Source organism: Athene cunicularia, assembly GCF_003259725.1.
Source record: "Athene cunicularia isolate RWA chromosome 9 unlocalized genomic scaffold, athCun1 chr9_part1, whole genome shotgun sequence".
Classification (NCBI taxonomy): Eukaryota; Metazoa; Chordata; class Aves; order Strigiformes; family Strigidae; genus Athene; species Athene cunicularia.
The window spans coordinates 17,311,203-17,330,839 of NW_020799110.1; the positions used below are offsets into that span (position 1 = coordinate 17,311,203).

At 34.6% G+C, this 19,637-nt stretch overlaps 1 protein-coding gene across 2 annotated transcripts; it reads right to left on the bottom strand.

Moving 5' to 3' along the window:
* Nucleotides 1-493: 493 nt before the first annotated feature.
* On the bottom strand, nucleotides 494-19,220 carry ATP1B3 (ATPase Na+/K+ transporting subunit beta 3). Of its 2 annotated transcripts, XM_026855126.1 has the most exons (7): nucleotides 19,061-19,220; nucleotides 14,425-14,532; nucleotides 12,700-12,887; nucleotides 11,907-11,957; nucleotides 11,248-11,274; nucleotides 6,117-6,203; nucleotides 494-2,811 (listed from the first exon to the last, which is right to left on the bottom strand). In XM_026855126.1, the coding sequence occupies exons 1-7, from the start codon at nucleotides 19,125-19,127 to the stop codon at nucleotides 2,641-2,643; spliced, it is 699 nt and encodes a 232-aa protein (XP_026710927.1). In that variant the 5' UTR covers nucleotides 19,128-19,220; the 3' UTR covers nucleotides 494-2,640. The 2 variants fall into 2 exon arrangements, with proteins under 2 accessions (XP_026710927.1, XP_026710928.1); XM_026855127.1 differs by lacking the exon at nucleotides 11,248-11,274.
* Between the last annotated feature and the right edge of the window lie 417 nt (nucleotides 19,221-19,637).

Sequence of the window (19,637 nt, forward strand, 5' to 3'; positions counted from 1 at the left end):
GTAGGTTTTCATGGTGGTATGAAACAGCACCTGCAACAACTGGCAATTTCACAATGTTTAGAAGATCCAGACCAGAAGGCACTAAAAGTTACTCAGTAAGACAAATATTTATCAGTATAAAAGTTAAACATTTCAGGTTTCTGATAACAAGGTAGTAAATTTACATTTTTAATCATCATTTAAAGTTAAGTCCAAGGAACCTTTACTGTAAATTTCACATGAAGAAAATTTGTATAATGTCCTAGTAGTCCATACACCTGTTCAGAAATGAGAGATCATTTAGTTACTCAAATTCTTAAGACACAGAAATAGAGGAAGTAATTCAGTTTAATTAAATAGTTTAACACTAGATTCATTACCTACATACATTTTACATGCTGATTTGGATAGCTGAACCCTTTCAGAAGTTTTTTTTCTTTCTCCCCCTCCCCCCAACTGATAATTCTTATATGATTAAATTAGAAAAAAACTTAACAAAAACACTTCTACAAAATCTAGGGAGAACAGGAGTTTATTGAGTTCTACCCATCTGAAAAGTGCTGGTGAAGAGTTGCCATTTCATGCTTTGTCTATATAGGTAAGTTGAAAGAGAAATTGTTGCAAAAATCAGCTCATTTGAAAACTGAGTATTTCTTCAGAACTTCTTACCATTCCTAAATTAACACAAATGTGAAAATATTTTACATTGATCTAGTCCTTTTCATTCTTATATGCAACATCCACACTTCAGGTTCCCTCACGGCTAATAAAAATACTTTCAGGCAGTATTAATATACAGAGAAGCAATTAGTCACATCTTCAAGAACTCAGGTATCCCAGCTCTAAAAGTGCATGATTTAAAACATTAGTAATGGCATGTTTTGAAAGAACATTCTTATTCAGTATTAATGCATGCTATTATTACAAAAGTTACCCATTGCATATTGTAGGAACAACAATTTCGTAGACAACGAAAAAGCATGCTGAATGGTATCAGGTCAATATAAATCTATGTTTAATGTGGTTCCAGACACTGTTCAAGTCCCATTAAGAGCGGCTTCCTCCAAGTGTGCAGCAGGGTAAGCTTGCACAGGTGTTAAAAAAGTTTTTGCACTAATGTGGCTTAGACTGGCCTCTGACATTTTCAAAGAAGAGCATTAAGACTGGATCTTGAGTTTTAGTAATCATTCATTTAAATAAAATATTTAAAACCACTATAAGAATTAGCCATAAAAGCATGTTAAGTAACAAATTTAGGCCAAAGTAGCAGAACATACAGGTATTTACACAAATGCTCATTTGCTGTGGTCTTTAATGTTGAAAGCACAGAATGTCAACCATGTGCTCAAAAAAACAAGAGACCAAACTAAACAAAAAACCTGGAGTAACAGAAATTCCATGTCAGCACAACTACCGAAGTTATAACCCAATATAATGGGTCAACTGGGTTTAATGTGAGGAGCAGTCACAAGTAAACCAGTCTATTTGCAGTAATTTTAGCAACTGGATTAATAAAAATGTTTAAATTAAACTGCAAGTAATCCACACTAAGTTAATAGGAGATTTCTATAAAGCAGCTGATGGCACCAATTTTCTAAATGGATGATGAGGAAATACACAGAAAATCCCAGATGAAAGAGCAGACGAAGACGTGAAGCATGTTAAAATGATGCAACGAAACAAAGTATATAAATTAAACAGGAATGTTTAATCGACAATCCTTTGTTTTTTTTGGTTTTTTGGTTTTTTTTTTTTTTAAACAGAGGTTCTTCAGGAAATTTTTTAATTGGAAAATGAAAGCCTATTCCCACAATAGCGAGGCCATTTCTTTCAAGCAGCTCTGTTGTACAACTGTTACCAGGACCCTAAACAATTTTAATTGCTGTATATTGATATTTCTGAACTAAAAAGTTCTAAAATATTGTATAGATTTTATTTGTGCTCCACATATCGCAAGCAATTAACAACACAAAAAGATTCAATTCCTCAGCTAGAATACCAAACTCTATACCAAGTATTACATATACACAATACTTGCACAGTGACAAGCACAAGAAAGTACTAGTTGAGCACTTACTTTCAGAAATCCATACCAACTCTTAAAATCCATTTCTCCCACACCACCCAGTCTACAATTTAAGGCATCTCCACACAGCCAGCCATCCACCCACCCACTCCCATACACACAATTTACGTTGGAGGCATTTACTCTTACAAAAAAATCACTATGTCAATCAGGTACCATTTATTTATCCCTATAACTGTGTCAGCATTGAGATATGACAATTAAACCAGTGTTAAATCAATACAATATTTACATAGCACAGCACATTAAGCTTGAGACACTCACTGGGGGGATAAAACCACATTTTTAGAACAGAACAAAGGTCACCATTATTATGTGTTTGAAAACAGCTATTTACAGGTCCCTATGACATAACTATAGTCTGTACACTGTTTCAATGGGGCAGGCAGAAGCAGGATAGGCATTTATTTTGAGGGATTTTAAACATACGATTTGGAAGCATATTATTATGCTACCCTGAATGCCATAAACCACCTTAACATTCTCCAAGGTGGTCTCATATCCTAGAATGGCATGTCCAGCTGATACAAAACAGACAACACAATGTTTACTTTGTGGAGAGTTTTTTACTCCAGCTATTCAGTCATCTGAACTTTGAAGGCAATTCGTCCCAGAAACTTGTCACGGTCATCTTCATTTTTTAAATTAGGTGAGCCCAGGATCTTACACTCAATTGCTATTTCTTCTTTGGTACTGTTGGAGTTAATTGCTAGTTGAACAGCCACTAGAGGCTGTAAATAGTGAGCCTAGTAAACAGAAAGATGGGGAAAATATTTGAGATACCAGAGTAAGTTAGCATTTAAATTAACATTTAATCCATCAGAACAGTTAAAAAAAGCTAATTAAGAACCCAACTTTTCAAAGTCAAATGTGACTTGGGTAAGACTCTATTTTTCTAAGTTAAATAGTCAGGTATACATTCTTCATACCACTTCTTAATTAATACATTCAACATAGTTTAAGTCACAGACAGTATCTTCAAGAGGCACATGACTTCACCCCTTTCTATTATATTGGATCCAATTTTTCTAGAAACCTCTACCTGAAACAGCCTCTGAAATGATAGTCGTCCCTCCTAGCCATTCTACTGTCTCCTGTTTTGGGTTTGGGTTTTTTTAAATCTGTTACAGAACATAACTTTTCTAGCATAGTTTTAAGTGGGTTTTGCCAAAAGCATGATTTAACAAATACTAGTAAACTAGCTACCCTTCCACCCTATCCCATTTAGTTGTTCAGCAGCAATCCATTCTAAAATGTGTTATCTGTTTGATAGCTTTACACAGAAACCCTGGTCAATCATATTTGGTAGGACAATTACAATTGCTGACTTCATTCCCTATATTAAAAATTAAAGAATGAATGCAGAATATTTTTTTTCTGGTCAACTCAATATTATTTCTCAAGTCCCGTTAGGACAACTTGAATTCTCTTGTAGACTGCCTATGAGTTAAATAAGAGTTTATTTATTATACACTGTTAAAGCAGTATTTCATCCAACATTCATAAAGTATTTCCATAATTTATTTCTATTTTAGGTCAATATTGCAATACTGCTGACTGCTGATTAAGCAAAGTTATTTATTTTCTTGGTAAAAATTCGTATAAGCCAGTGGACTAAGTATGAAACTACAGTATTATAAAAATACAAGCCTTAAATCTTACTTGATCAAAATTTTGTGTTTGATCTCCCCCCCTTAACGTAAGAGACTTCTTAATACTCTTCTGTTATTTTTAGGCTATCTTCTTTACATCTCTACTAAAGAAAGCACTACAAGATACTCGAAGTTTCATTTACAAAGCATGATGGCATGGAAGCCGATGTGCTAAAATCTTTAATGTAAAGTACTAGTAAGAAGTAGATTGAAATAAATGCTTTCCTCAGATGGTCATTTTACTAGATCAGAAATTTTCCTGTGCTACTGTAAACTTCAAACTGAGAGGGAGAAATGCAGGTAGGCAAGTCACCCTCAAAATTCTCCGTTTGTAAGGGTGATACCACACTTGAGGTATTGAGTTTTCTAAAAATCAGAAATAAAATTCCTGTGTTTCCTCAGAGAAGCCTTCTCATCACCAAGATTTTTCAGATAGGTACACAAATTTCTATGATATTTTGAAGATAGATGATAACAGGATGGACTTTCACTCAGTATAAAATTTGGGGGGAGGAGGGAAGAGAATCAGCATCCTCATTAAGCACTACAGATGATCTAAAAAAGTTAACATTCCCTCAGGTGAGGGAGTTGGGCTCACTGTGCTGAGCAGCAAAAGGCAAAAAACCGTTCTGGACCACAAAACTGTAGATATTAGTACTTTGATGGCTCTTACCTTAGCACAAGAGCAGCAAGATTACATGAATCCTCTGAACTTCTTTACAGAATAAAGTAATTCAACAATTCCACACTGATAAAAATTCTGTTGCATAGCCAAGAGATCGATCCTATTTCTTGATACCTTGTCAAATACTTCAACCTCTCACAACTCATACTAATGATATGAGAATTGAGCCTCACATAAAGAAGAATCCCTCAAACCACAGCCCTTATCCCACATGATAAAGTGAACATGAAAGGACATTGAACAAAAACTATTAAAAAAATGTAATAAAAAAAAATTTAAAAGTAAGCTTTTTCCTAATCACCTAAGGTCAAGAAAGGAATAGCATTGAGCTTTGCCTGACTTTGTTAGTCTGCTTTCATAATCTTTCCTTTTCCATCAGTATAGCAGCAAGAAAGGAATTTTGTCAAGAAAGTTCTTCACCCTGTCTTTGGTACAAACTACCTTCTGACACCTCAAGGTCTACAGATGCTACATGTAGTGATTCTTAGGGAAGCAGTGCTCTCTTTCCTTCCTCTGTCATTCAAAGAAGGGGACAGAGTACACACTGACTCTGCCTGTTGGAAGCACAGGTTGGCATTCTTTCTCTAATCTTGTTATGTCTAAGAAAATGGATGGTTTACCAATTCAGGAAGTCTGGTAACAAAATGGAAAACACAGAACTACCCGTAAGTAACATGAAAGCCAGCCTTGAAGAAACACAAAATTCTTCTTCATTAGTAAAAGCCATGTGAGGATAAAAAAAAAGTTATGTGAACTCCTGCAAGTAAGCATAGAGTACACTTGAAAAATAACTGATAAAGGAATAATTTAGCACAAAAGTCACTTTTGAAAAATTATAAACAGCCACTGTGACAGAGTAAGGATTTAACAGATTTATGTTTAAAAAGTACTTTTATCTGCAGTGGTGAACAGTGAAGATGTTTATTAGACTAAATAACGTGGTCAATTAGAGGCAATATACTTTTCTATTTGACAGAGGTACAGATTTTACTGTATGGAGTTATCACAAGTTGATATGAGAAAAGAAAAAAAACCCTAAATTTAAGTTTGAAAATAAATTTGAGTTTTAACTCTTTGTATTCCATGTTCATAAAGTAGTAATCTTTGGGCTTTTTTAAAACATAAGTGTTCTTCAACTGGATAAATAAAATCTGTGTCAGAATACAATGAGGATAGATGGAGCAAGCAAAAAAAATACAAAGACTATTTTTTTAAATAAATAAATAAATCTAGATATCTACTGCCTTGAAGTGCTTCTTCAAAACAGAGCAAAATGAAAACATGACCACAAAGCCACAAAGAAATATAATCAACAACACCATAATGAATTATAAACTTAATATGATATACATAAATCCCAAGGATTATCTATTAGAAACTGTATTGTAATCCAATGAATCAGTTTACTTCTCCTGTCTTTCCCTGCATTCAAAAAGATTCCAAAAGGTATCAGTGATCAGAAACCAGCAGATGCCCTTATTACTGCTACTATACAGCCTCTTCTTCGTTAGGACAATGTCCAGTTTCCTATGTCTGCTAAAACAGATCTCTAATCTCATCAAGCACTGTGAAATTTCTGCATAGGTAATATTTCTTATGAGTACCTCATTACAGAGTTCAAACTTGCAGAATCAATCTGGAATTAGTAATTGTAAATGTAACAATATGAAACAAAACATACACAAAACGAAGACCATCATTAAGGCATACTTACATGTAAGCTTTTCCCATAGTATGGAAAGTACATTAAGTCAATCAAGCCTTCAGGAGGAAAATAATTTATCTCAACCATGCCTTCTTCCTATTATTAGAGAAAGCAACAAAAGTAAAAGTTAACATCTGCTTGCATAAAAATGAATACAAAATTAGAACTATAACCCAATGATCAAGTGCAAGATCACTAAGAAAAGGCAACTGAGCTACAAACTCTTAGAATAACTTCCAAAATAGATTTATTTTTGGCAAACAGTTACATGCTGCGCACATCTGCTATAGTAAGGATTATTAACAGTAGTATTTAAGTTAGTAATCAAGTCAAGACAGCTTGCCTTCATGTTTCCCTTATGAGTCAAAGAAAAGGGGAGGAGGGAAGAGGATATTAATTGCAATGAATAATTTAACAACAACCATAAAAACTCCATATATAAGCTAAAATCCCCAGTATACACAAGCAAGCCTGTATTTTGGTGAAGCAAAAGCACATCTGTATTTAAGGCGAACATTAATTTCTGTCTAAACTTCTGTCTAAAACCAGGTTTTTAAGCCTCTCATATTTGGAACAATGCAACCCTTCACCAAGAACTACCACCCCCTCCCTGCAATAGTGTACTACTATTCCTTACAGCTAGGCTTGGAATACAGACTATCTAAAAGGAACACAAGTTTAAAATGCTGATGTTACTAGGGTTTCTGTGTGTCATCACCACCTTAAAGGGATAATATACATATGCATGCCTTATCACTTGACTTTCCCCTATAATCCCAAATCTTGTAAAATAAGAAGCAGCTATCTATAAAGCTACTGCCTAATTTCTGACTAAGGAGTCACCCATCTATATGGTATACAAAATAGGTATACATGATTGAGCTGTCCCAGACACAGGCTATCAGTAGAAAAATACAAAAACACCTCCCTATACACAGTATTCCTCAGGATTGTGTATCCTGGCAGGATGTCAAACTCCTGCAAGCTCAAACCACTAGGAAATGTCCACATCTAATGTGACTTTCTATAAAAATGTAAACATATTACCATGATAAAGGGAAATGCCACTAAACCACACACCCCCCCCAAATTCTAAATGTATCTTCAGAACATCACTGCTTCTTCAGTCTAACTCAAAAATTCAAAGTGTATTACTAACTTTCATTGGTTTTTCTATTCTACCATATACAACAGTTGCAATTTTTAGAAGATACACTAAAAAGTTCAGAAGACAACTGTAGTAACAGAACTAAGCAAAAAACCAACAAAGATCAAAAAATAGTAAAGAATAAATCACAGCTCAAGAATACCTTCTCCTCACCTCCTCAAAAGAACATACAGTATGTTGTTTAGGATCTGGCCACATTCTTGCTCCTTTGCAGTCTAAATTATTGCCAATTCTTCAATATATGTTTATTAGGTATTGTGGATATTGAGCTAGCAAAAATAATTACTAAGTAGAAATATGTTGCTTTTCACCATTATTCTTTATTTTATGTAAAGCTCATGCAGCTGAAAATACCAATTTTTCAAATGTATTTCTGAAATAGGTAAAAAGTTTAGAATACAGCATAACACAAGGAAGAAATAGGAGTAGAGCTTTCTGGAGCAGCTAAACACAAGCACGCATGCAGTCATAAATATATATGCATTAGGCTATCAATGCAATAGCAGATTGGTTCTGGGACATGCAACTGCTTGTTTCATGCAACTGCGGTGGAGTTTGGGGGTTTCTGTAATACTTCGTTAATCCTAATTAATATCCCTACCCAATTTTAAAAAAACCCAACACCTAAACAAGCTTCATTTGCTGAAGAGCTTCAAGAATCAGTTCATTAGTGAGTGGCACTTTTTCTGCTTACCATTTACAATTTCCATGAGTTCCAGGCAGTCAGCCAATCTAAAAATCAGACCACTTAGCTGGATAGATAGACTTCCACCTCACTTACTGGATCTTTAATAAGACTGTGTCTTAGAATAATTTTGCAGATTTAAAAATAATGTACAAAGACCCAAGGAAAGAACTTGGGCAAGACTGGTCTGTAATCATTTGAGAAGAAACAGTATCATTACACAAGATAAAAAGCGGTATCCATTAGTAGAAACTGTAAAATATCTAAGATTTCTGTCAAAAAACAAGTAATTCAGATGCTGACTATGTTGACAATAGCAAGGCACAGTGTCATTCATATAGCCATTCTTCACTCTTGTGAACTAGAAAGTGATACCTAATACAACATCAAGATGGTCACTAAACAGCGGAAATAGGTATATTTTGGAATTAAGGTTATTTTGTTTTTCTGTAATTTAAAAAAAAAAAAAATCATGCATCAAATCTTCCAGTTTTCAGTAAAGATAGTTTTAACGTCAAAGAATACTGCTGCAAGATGTTCCAGCACACATGAAATTGTGTACCTCCAGCCCCAAACCAAAGACCTAAAATGCTGATCTTCAAACATCTTGGAAATGCAATCCTTTTTTGGTTTGTTTCCCTTTGTGGAGATCCTCAGGACAACAGCAGCTCAGTTCCTCCAGGGTGCAGGAGGAAGAACCAGCTGTAATTGATGTCTGACACTGCAAACACTTAATGTACAGAAATTACAGTCACGACAGCTACCACTATATGGGAGCAGAGGGAGAAGCATCCCCAACTATCAAGTGTGGTGACCCTGAAATCACAAATACATCTAAAATTTTCCTAGTTTAAAAAAAAAATCCACATGAAAAGTGCAGGGAGAAGAAAGAACTGCCTCACAGGAGAATGCTTTTAGAATGTAAATTTTAAAGTGAAAAACTTAAAATGACATTTCAGGTGGCAAAGACTGGCAGGATGTGCAGAAAGAGCTATTAACCTAATTTTGTATTTGAGAGACTTGTCTTCTTCATTAAAATAATTTTTTCTTCCATTTAAAAGATTATGTTAAATCCAGGCAGACACTTCCCCAAATGGCTCTCAATATATGTAAAACTAACTATAAAGAACAAGAAATATTCAAAAACACAGATGAAGGGGAAAGAAAAATTGGTTAAAAAAAAGTCGGCTCTATAATGAAGAGAACATCATAGTAGGATTTCCACTCCGCTCAATTAAATCATCTCTTAAGCAAAATCCATCTTCGTCACTCAGATGTTAAAGACTTCTGATATGATTTAAAATTACTAGTAAGTTGCATTGGTGCACAAATATGCTTCTATGAAGCTAATATCCAGCGCAGACTTTATTTTCAGAAACGCATGTCACCTGGATGAAATTTTGTGGTACACCCTGAATTCTTTTAATCCACATTTGCTGAAAGCATAAGGAACACCCCAACAGAACACATTAGTTAGGTAAAGACTAGGTAAACACCCCAAATAAGAGAAACAATAGACAAGTACAAATGACCACTACACTTCAATTTTTGTTATCAGCCAGTATTTAGGGAACACTCAAATACAGTGGCAGATGCAAGGCAATTATAAACTCATCTGCAAAATACACAAAAACCTATTGGCTATCCTTCTCCACCTTTCCAGCGTGCACACAAGAGGGTCACAGTGCACATCCTTGCAACAAGATCCAGAAGAGCCACAAGATATTATTTCCACGTAACTATTCACCTTATCCATTACAGAAGAGGAAGAAACCATTACACAGCTAGAGTCAAGGAAATAAAAATGGAATTGGAGACAAGGCTTCATAAGCTGATGTAAAGAACAGCATAATCCTTCAGTTTCAGTAAGCAAGGTGCATAACAGAAGGAAGGGTAAGTTCTGTAAAAATGAAGCATAGACAAAAGGAGAAAATGAAACTTGTTGATGCTTCTTTGTTGTCAACAGAGAAGGATGAATTGTGACCAATGCTTAAGCTTTCCTAAGCAGGTAAATCATGATGAGGTAGGGTGAGAATAAGCTAATTAAAGATAAAATAGATGCATTCAAAGCGACAAAGCCTGACAAATATTTTCCCTACAAGTCACCCAAGAACTAGTAAGACTGAAAATCTTAAAATTTAAAAACACCAGTTGAGTAGATCAGAGAAATTCTAACTGGATATGGTAAAAAGTAGTACTTTGTCCTTAAAGGGGATGCAAGAAAATCCATACCATACCATACAATTTATTTGTAAGTATCTTGAAGGGTAAAAAAAAGTAAGAAACCCCCACCATGATCAACCAAGTTGTTATCAAACTTATTTATTGCTAGTGAGATCACCTAAGAGGATAAAAAAAAGGCATTGTCTCGGTGATTTCCTTAGCACAGCTCTTACCACTGTCTCCATAGAGCATTCATGTAAGAAAGCTGAAGAAATACAGTCATCATAAAATAGGATTACCGTCAATAATTTTATAAATCACTTGAAATTATTTCTCAACACATCACAAGGCATTTCAGTTGGCAATGAAGATAACTGCCCTGCACCCTATTTAGTGTTTTTAATAGAGACTTGGGAGATGTAAAAGAAAGTTAATTCACTGATGGCACCAAGCCATAAGCAGTTCAAAATCTTCAGAGAACCTGATCCCATTAAAATCATCATGAAAAACTAGAGGTGGGGCCAAAAACGTGAATGAAATTCAAAGCTCTGACCATGAAGAAATCACATCTACAAATACAGACTGGGAAATAACCAAAAGAAAGATGTAAATACTGAAACAATTAAAGACTTAATGTATTACAAACAGCAGATTCACCTCAAGAGACATTATTACTTCCAATGTGATGACAGAGGGAAAAATTCTGTCATTAACAATACCTCAGCTAGAGGCAAACTTCTTGTTCAGGACACAACATTAAGAAAAAAATTATAAACTAGAGAAGTCAAAGAAGAAAGAATACTAGTAAAAGTAGAAGGAACTGATTTGGTTTATTCTAAAGAAGCAGAGAATTCCTCCGCAGAACATTTTTTAAGAATTCACACAAAGAAATCAGTCTCAAGTAAGAGAAGGAATCACCTTTACTTGCAACAGACTGTCATGAAGAGATCAAAACTTTCACAAAAATCAAGTATTAAAATCTATGCCTACCACAGGTACCTACGATGAAGGCAGGAACACTTACAGTATTCATCTCTAACTACTGAAATTTCCCAGCCTACATTTAATCAGTCACCTCAAGGTAAAAGCCATGACTCCAGCCCTTGCTCAAGCTACTAACTTACCAAAGCTTTCAACGCTCCCCAAGCAGTCTAGGAAAAATATGCACATGTCAAAGTAATTATTATAGCTGCCATAAAACATTCTGTGTAAATCCACTGGTACACAACAAATATGCATAGATAGCCATTATTATGAGTAGTTTATACTTGATTTGAAGGCAACTTTTTACTCGAACAGTAACATTAGTTTCCACACTGTGTCTTACCCATCATTTATAAAATTGTCTAAGGTGCACTTGCAGCATGGAGAAAAAATAAAAATATAAGTTATGAAATGGAAAAACAAAACACAACTCTAAATAAAATAAATAAATAAATAAATAAATAAATAAATAAATAAGCAAGCAAATAAATAAATAAATGCGTGTGACCACGAATAACATATATGCATTTCCCTTGACTCTAAATCAAAGTCAGGTAGCTCAAATACATCTAAAGACGAAAGAACAACAAAAAAGTATTTTTATAAAGTACACTGAAGAAAGTAAAGACACTAGAACTAAACTAGACATACAGTAAGATGAAAACAAGACAAAAAGTACAAAGTCTAACAAGAATGGAAGAGAGTAAAATAAATGTTCTGACACAGTATATTACTTCACTTTTCATCCTAATCACAGGAAAAATTAACTATGCACTTATTTCTTACATTCAGAACTGACCTTAGATGTACAGTGTATACGTGGTTCTCCTTCAGGCTTTAATCCAATTATCTAAAGGAGAGAAAGTTAAAATATTTGTAGCCTTTCTTTCCCTTTCCAGTTTTACAGACTGAATTTGAACTTTTCCCCCACTTAATATGACAGAGTTCATATAGGGAGCAAATCTATCTAGTGTCATTTTTATACGAATCACAATTTTAGACTAGGACTAAGATTTAAAGCATTGTTAAGTTAAAGTTCAAATAGTTACAGTGGCCACAAAAAGGACTACTTTCTTATTTTACATTCAGCATGCATCATTAATGGCTCAAACGAGTCAGCACTTCAAGTAATGTGTAACATCACTGAAAAGTCAAACACCTATTCACTCAGTGAAGTTTTCATCACCTTACATAGTTTAGGAGTTACAGAATGTATTACATTCTAACTACATTTCTAGAACACAGACATGAAGTAAAACACACTTTACCTGCACAGTGGTTTAGAATCTGTTACACAGAACAATAAGCAAAACCAAGTGCACTGTACTCCTTAAAACAGGGTTTTTAGATATTTTGATGCAAGGAATCAAAGCCAATACTTGTATTAGAATGCTGAAAAAGCTCACTTCCTTTTACTCTCTGGAACACATGAACTGCTAGACATTTCAGTAAATTGCACTATTCCAGAAATGAGAAGCAAAACTTGAAAAGCAAACTGAACATGTATTTCAGTGCTTTTCTACAATCATTTTTCATACGGTGGTAGTTGGGAGCACTTATGCTAATAATTAAAAAAATAAGTAGGCACTTACTCTGTTCATTTTCACAAGCACACAAGGAGTTCCTTTAGAATAGCCAAAGGTCTTATCTTCCTTTCCAGAGCACTGTCCAAGCTCAGAGAGGTTAAATCGACATGCCTTTTTAACAGCAACATCATTCTGATCAAAAATCCTTCCTGGTGTACAGTTTATGTTTTGGGATTGCTTTGAATCATCATATGCTATGAAACAAAAATATCTTGTAAATCAGTGGATAAAGCATACAAGTAGTCAAAAACTGCAGAAGCCTATATAAGCATCTGATTTATAATTGTTACTTGTCTAGGAGCTTTCTCAAAGGACTATTCTCAGAGCACTATGTCTCTTATATCCATCTTAACCCTTTTTCAAAGCCTATCAAGAAGTGTCACTTGAATGAAAGAATAAAAAGAGTATTACAAAAGAAATGCTGTCCTGCTTTTTTAATTATATCAATAATCACAACTTAATTCATGTCTGTACATAAAGTAATTCTAAACTAATTATGTGTTCTAAACTAATAATGTATTAAAATGTAAACAATCAAGTTTTTACTTGGAAACTAAACCAGTTTTCCCTTTGCATATGTTTCTTTTACAAAAGACACAGGAAAACTTCAAGTATTTCAATGACTAATATTAAATCACCTCTACATTTACATCAGGTAGTATAACTGATGTTATACTAACATCACAAGTTGTTTCTCACTTTTTTGTGTTTCAAAAGTACAGAGATCACATTGTCACAAACACTCATCTATTCACATTTAACACATTTTGTGGTTTTCTACGCCTCCCTTACACCCTGCCCCCAGCTAAGCATAAACAAAATTAAAAAATGGAAAGTTAATTCTCAATGCGAGAGTCAAGAATCCACTGAACTGCAGGAGAGGCAGGTAATCATGAAATGTAGCATTCCTCCCAGGAACCCTTGGCAGAGCTCTGAAAGAAAAGCCTACTCACAAAAGCTTTCATTAGGCATGAAAGCTGCGAATCTAGATGAAGTATAGCTTGTATAGCTAACAAAGTAACTCGTGCACACAGGTGAGATTTTACAGCACCTCCTCAATTCCAATTTACAACTTTTGAGGGGTTAAATTTATGAATATTTTAAATTGATTTCTGTATTACTAGATTAAGTGTACATACAGGCACATATATAAAATAATGTATGACTTAAAACTAGCAATTTTGCCATCCTTCACTCTTGTGTTGTATTACCTTTCCTCCATGTTCTAAATTCAATGTTTTAATATTTCTGCCCATAAATACTGTGTTATCAGGGTGAAAATGAATTAAGTCCTCATTTTTTAAAAAGGCAAACAAGTTCTTAAGACTAAAGGATTCTCAGTCAGTTTACCAAGCCATTTAGATGAAGACAGATCAGTTAAGTCCTGGTAAACTTTGCCTCCAAATATATGAACTACGTAATTTTACACTGAATTCTTTTGGCAGATGTAATTTCTACAACTTGAAGTATTTAAACAACCATGTCACCAAATCACAGCACTAGGACTCAAACCTCTCTGCTACTCCTCATGCTCAGGCTCCCTGTCCAATGTAGGTATTGATACTTACCTTTTTCTGTAAAAATCTATACTTTAATAACACATATGTCTAGAGTAAGCTGAACTTGTATCAGTCTTCATTAGTAATTGGTAACTACAAGCAAAAAAGGAAACTAAGGTACTCAACACTAAGACTCCTGAATTACTTGGGCAGTTGTGAGTAACTTACTTACATTCAAGGAATTTTCTAAGTGTAGAAACATATTCTGCATATGACTGGGCATCACTCTTGTTAAAGTAAAATTCCAATGCAGTGTCTGGCTTTGGTGAAATCATAAGTCCTTAAAAAGAAAAAATGCAAGTAAAGAACTAAACAATTTCCCTTTCCTACACCACTCTAATCTACTCAAAAATCATAACCATAAATTGGAAAATACCTATCTGTAAAGAAACATCAGTGTTACCCCTGTACTCCATAGTACTGGAAGGTAGTTTGTGTTCAAAGCCAGTTATCAAAATCAACATTACATGAATTAATACTTAAATTCAATCCAATGTGTAACTGCAATTCACAAACCAAACCCAACTGATTAGGAATAGCAAAATCATCAATCACTTCCAATCAAAGAATTTTACTGATTAACTTCCCACTTTCAGTATTCAGCAAATTAAACTTTAAAAATGGAAAAAATACCCAAAACCACACCCAGAAAACCTCCAGTTAAAGCCATGCTTCAAAGCTTTAGGCTATATAGAGCGAAGCTATGATTGTATTAATCTCATAGAAATCCACAAGAAACAAAGTATTTTATAGAACTTTATAATGAATAAAGATGGCTTGAAAGATTTCCCAATCAAAACAGACAAGCCAAGTTAGTTGTTAGTCTTTTCCTCAAACAGAAAGTTTAGATGTCATCTGTTTCATAGAGAATCCAAGAAACTTTATTAAACCACTGCACACGTGTCACTTGGAAGGGGCATGCCTCAGTCAGGCTGCGGTAACTACCAAGGCTGGTGAGGTGCCTGCCAGGCTGCCAGCACAGACACTGCAGCAGTCGGGGTTCCCTGTCCGCTGCAGGGGGGGCCTACGGCTGCCTTCAGTCAGCTGCTGCCCGCGGGTGCTGGAACAGGAACAATGGACAGCCAGGGAGCCAGGACCGGCGGAACACACAGGGACACGGATTACCAAATGCTGAAGTCCAGCTTTGTGTTGGAAGGATGAAAAAGGCAGACACTGACATGGAGTTCGGGCCCTTGATAGAGCTGAACTGTCCTTCCCAGGATATGGGTAAAGAAAGGTACAGAGTTAAATCTTACGGATTTTTTTGTAGCAGGTGAAAGCAAAAGGCACACTCCACTGTCTGCTAATACCTACAGCCCTGTACCATCAGTTGTCACTAATACAGATACCTGATGTTACTATTACCCATCACAGCTTCAATAGCGAATTAAATAGCCCCACACCACCAGATATAGCAGAGAGATTAAATCTGTTCAGAAAAGGGCATATGACTGATTGCTTTATTATTCACACTACCTTAAGATAACTCTTATTTAATATAAATAATTAGAACAGATAAAAACCCTGCAGTTGTGATTAACAGATGAGTGTCCATGCATCTGTCTCTTCAAGTATAGCTGAGAACTGACATTGCAGTACCACAAAAGAAAACAGAAAAAACAAAAAACACAACAAAAATCCACCTAACCTCTTTTTTATCAGATTTGTTTTCTTCTAAATTAGAATGTTAAAATGGTGTGATCAACATCAAATTTGGCATAAGTCAAGAAGTTGCAGTTATGGTAGCAACTAATTGTATCAGCTTAGAATGCCATGTAGTCTCCTATCCTCTGGCAAAACCAAATAAAACTAGATTTCCAAATGAATACAATTTAAGGCAGAAAACACAACTCATCTACCAGAATTTAAAAAAAAAAAAAAAAAAAAAAAAAAGGAAGAGGCCTTCTTTATACAAAATAAACTACAGTGGGAAGATAAAAGTTGGATTAGTTGTCTTAATGTTGTATTCTTAATACATTACTGTAGTTGATCACAGTAAGCTTCTGGAGAGCATATAAAAAGTGCAATAAAGCAGCCTGGGTCTATTAAGGATTCACCTATAGAAATGACCAAGCTTCTCATCTGAAAGCAGAAACTACTACAAATACTTTAAACTGGTAAATAATAAAGGTATATACTAGAACTTATTACAGACAAGCATATTTCAGATTCTAAAAATATATAAATAAATAATTTAATGCTTTTTTACCCTACCTTTTTTGTAGGATTTCCAATAAATTATAAATTCTCCTTTCTGTGTTAGCAGTAGTTAAGTTATTTCCAGGCAAGCCACAACTAAATTCCTTACTGACTGACAGTCTATATAAAACTACAAATACCATTTTTGGCTGCATATTATTTTACACCATTACAGTCATCATCCACCCTGAACTGGGATTCAACAAAATACAAGATAATTAGTAACAGGGCTGATACTGAAGGGTTTTACACACTAAGGGGTTTTGAGGTAGAAGAGATTGTTATTATCTATAGAATTATACTGTAAATGAAAGTCTTAGATGCTGTTTTTCAACTGTAACTAAACTAGTAATCAGTGGATAAAACCATAATTTGAAGAGATTTATTGCTTATGGGGAACTTCAAAAACATCCTAAAATGAAGAGACTGCTCCAACTCCAGTGGATCACAGTCTGACTAAAGACTATGGTGTAAATTCTACAGAAAAAGCTTTTTGAAGGACTGATGCATAGACTGTAAGAGACACAGGATTTTGGCTCTTCTAGAGGAACAGAATTAGCAGCCTCAACACAGGATCACATCTAGGATTGTAACAGAGATTACATTATTCTATAGTTCCAAGAGGGATTTAAAAATAAAGGTTTTTAAATAATCTGGATTTGATTGATACTATTATATGCCAGTGTACAATGCAAGCCAAATAACAATTACAAAATAAATCAACTGTGAGATTTCCAAGTATGTTTAACACAAAAGTAAAACCTTTGACCTACGCCATCCAGGTTTTGTGTGTAGAATTTTTTTTATAATTTAAAGTTTTACAGCCAGGAACATGACATGTTTCACTGCAAGTGAAAAATGACAGAGTTAAAGAGAAACATTAAAACAGAAATAAGCAATTTTACTAACTTCTATGTATGAGTAATTAAAGACATTGTTAATACAAAAATTTAATTCAGAAATGTTATAGGAATCTTAAATTAAAAATTAATTGTGGCATATATACTTTTTTAAACAATCACCCCCATGACTTACTTCAAACCAAAGGAAAATTAATTCCCTGAACTGGAAGAGGCACAAGAGAAAAACTCACACTCAAGTCCGGTATTAAGTCACAGCTACCCACAGCTCCATCCACTACCAAGGTTCTGACTACCACAAAGGAAACAGGGAAAAATGGTCAACTAACCCACCTCCTTTTTTTCCTTCTTTTTTCCACCTTTTTTTTAAATTAAGCAGGTCTTTTAAATAATTATTATTATTTCCAGCATTTAGCCCATTATTAGCTTGAAAAAACAGCACAAATCCTCAAGAATCCCTTATAAAAGGACATTGTATCAGAACAAATTCTGTGCAGAATGCAAATATTTATCAGGTTGGCCCAACTGCAACTTGCTCACACAAAGATTACTGTTATCATCTGAAGTGCCAATGCAGCTGCAAGATGCTGATTAAGAGTTCAGAGTTCAAAAAAGGGAAAAATTTTTAAAAATAATTTCATCTAACTTCCAACAAAATATTAATATTGCATAGCCATTTAGTTTTGTTGTGTTTTAAACATAAATTTCGTCCCTAAGCCAAGTTATTATAAAATTTGAAATATTTTATCAAATTTTCAGGTGGCCCAATCATTTAAGTTGCATATACAAATCAAATACTTAGACATTAGATACAGAAATAAGAAAACACTAATCTCTTTGGTATAAAGTATGTACAAGCATGTTTTAAATCTTTCAGAGAGAAAATCCTTAATTTTTTTCCAGTATGGAGATACATCAGAATAGAGCCTATGATGACAGATTTTTGTGATATATTTAAAACAATCTTTAAAAGTAAAAAAAGGGAAAATATAAAGAAAAAAAAGAAGGAATACAACCACCTTATCATTAATTTTTATTTGTGCAGGGGTTTTTTTCTGTCACATACAGCTCCTTGGACCAGCCAACAGTGGGACTTGGATAGGCATGTACACAAATGTAGTAGTTGTTCCAGGAAGACACCACTTTCAGTGGCAGCTACATGTTACGTGGACTTAGTTTTATCATAAAATGGGACTCTCCCTCTTCAGAGGAACCCTACATAATAGGTCAACAGCCCCTGGAATCCAGACAGTCCATGTTAGTTGAAAGCTAATACTATAATGAAAACTCTGGAAATGCCTTCATAGCACAGTCCTCACACGCTCTTAAGCAAATTACCCCCGTAGTACAGACTTCCTGTACTTTCTTCAAAGTATCAAATACTAATCACAGGTAGCCTTTCATATGATCCAAAAGAACTGGTTTATAGTATCTTTAAAGCAGTCTGATTAAATGATAAACTCACTTCTACAGCATGGTCGATGTTCAGGTAAAACTGCTGTCTACTTACATGACAAATTCAACTGAAAAGAGCTTAGAGAAAACAAAAGTTAGCACATACAAACAAAAAGCTACTGATTGATTTTGTGCTATAAATATAACTTGCTTCACACCAAGTTTTACCTTTGAAGCCTCTAAGTAACTAATAATCACAGTTTCCCATCGGCAGTCCGAGCTTCAACTCGGTCTCAAATGAAACTTAGCTGTTAAACCAGACAGAGGTTTATGAAAAAATAAATACACTGTTACCTGGACTAGAAATCCGGTCACGATATTTTGGTATATCACTGCTCAGTGTCTGAAGCATAACCCACATTGTGAATGTGAAGAGTGCTGCTAGGAAGCCATAAAATACCAGATAGAATAGTAAAATCAAACCTGTAAAGAAAAAGCTAAAATTACTATTTTTGTTTCAGCTAATTCCATGACTATTTTGAAAAACAAAATGGGAAAGAAGCAACACAACATTTAGTTTTGGCCTCTAGCATGCATGTGTACTGCAAAGGGCAGAATAAGGCATGCAAAAACGTTTTCTTCATACTTTCAGGATCTTAAAGCTTACAAGGCATTCTGACATGTCTATTTTTAAGAGAGAAGCATTAAAAACCAACCCTTGGGCTATACAGGAAAGCTGGCAAAGATGATTAAGCAGTCCGTTGGAAAAAGAACAGTTTCACTTGTTTGAGGGATTTATAGTTTTTCATCCGGAAAGGAAGGGGTTGTAGAGAAGACAAAAGAACTGAGTGAAAACATAAAATTATTACACTGGATCCAGAACAGGTAGGAAGAGATTGGTGCTTTAATAACATAGTTGATACTTGAGAGA

Coding starts and splice junctions, on each gene's coding strand:
- ATP1B3 (XM_026855126.1), bottom strand. CDS start 19,127: ATGTGGGTTATGCTTCAGACACTGAGCAGTGATATACCAAAATATCGT. Junction 11,958..12,699: donor TGCTTGTGAAAATGAACAGA/GTAAGTGCCTAC, acceptor TCTCTCCTTTAG/ATAATTGGATTAAAGCCTGA. Junction 11,275..11,906: donor GTATACACTGTACATCTAAG/GTCAGTTCTGAA, acceptor TATTTTTCCTAG/ACTGCTTGGGGAGCGTTGAA.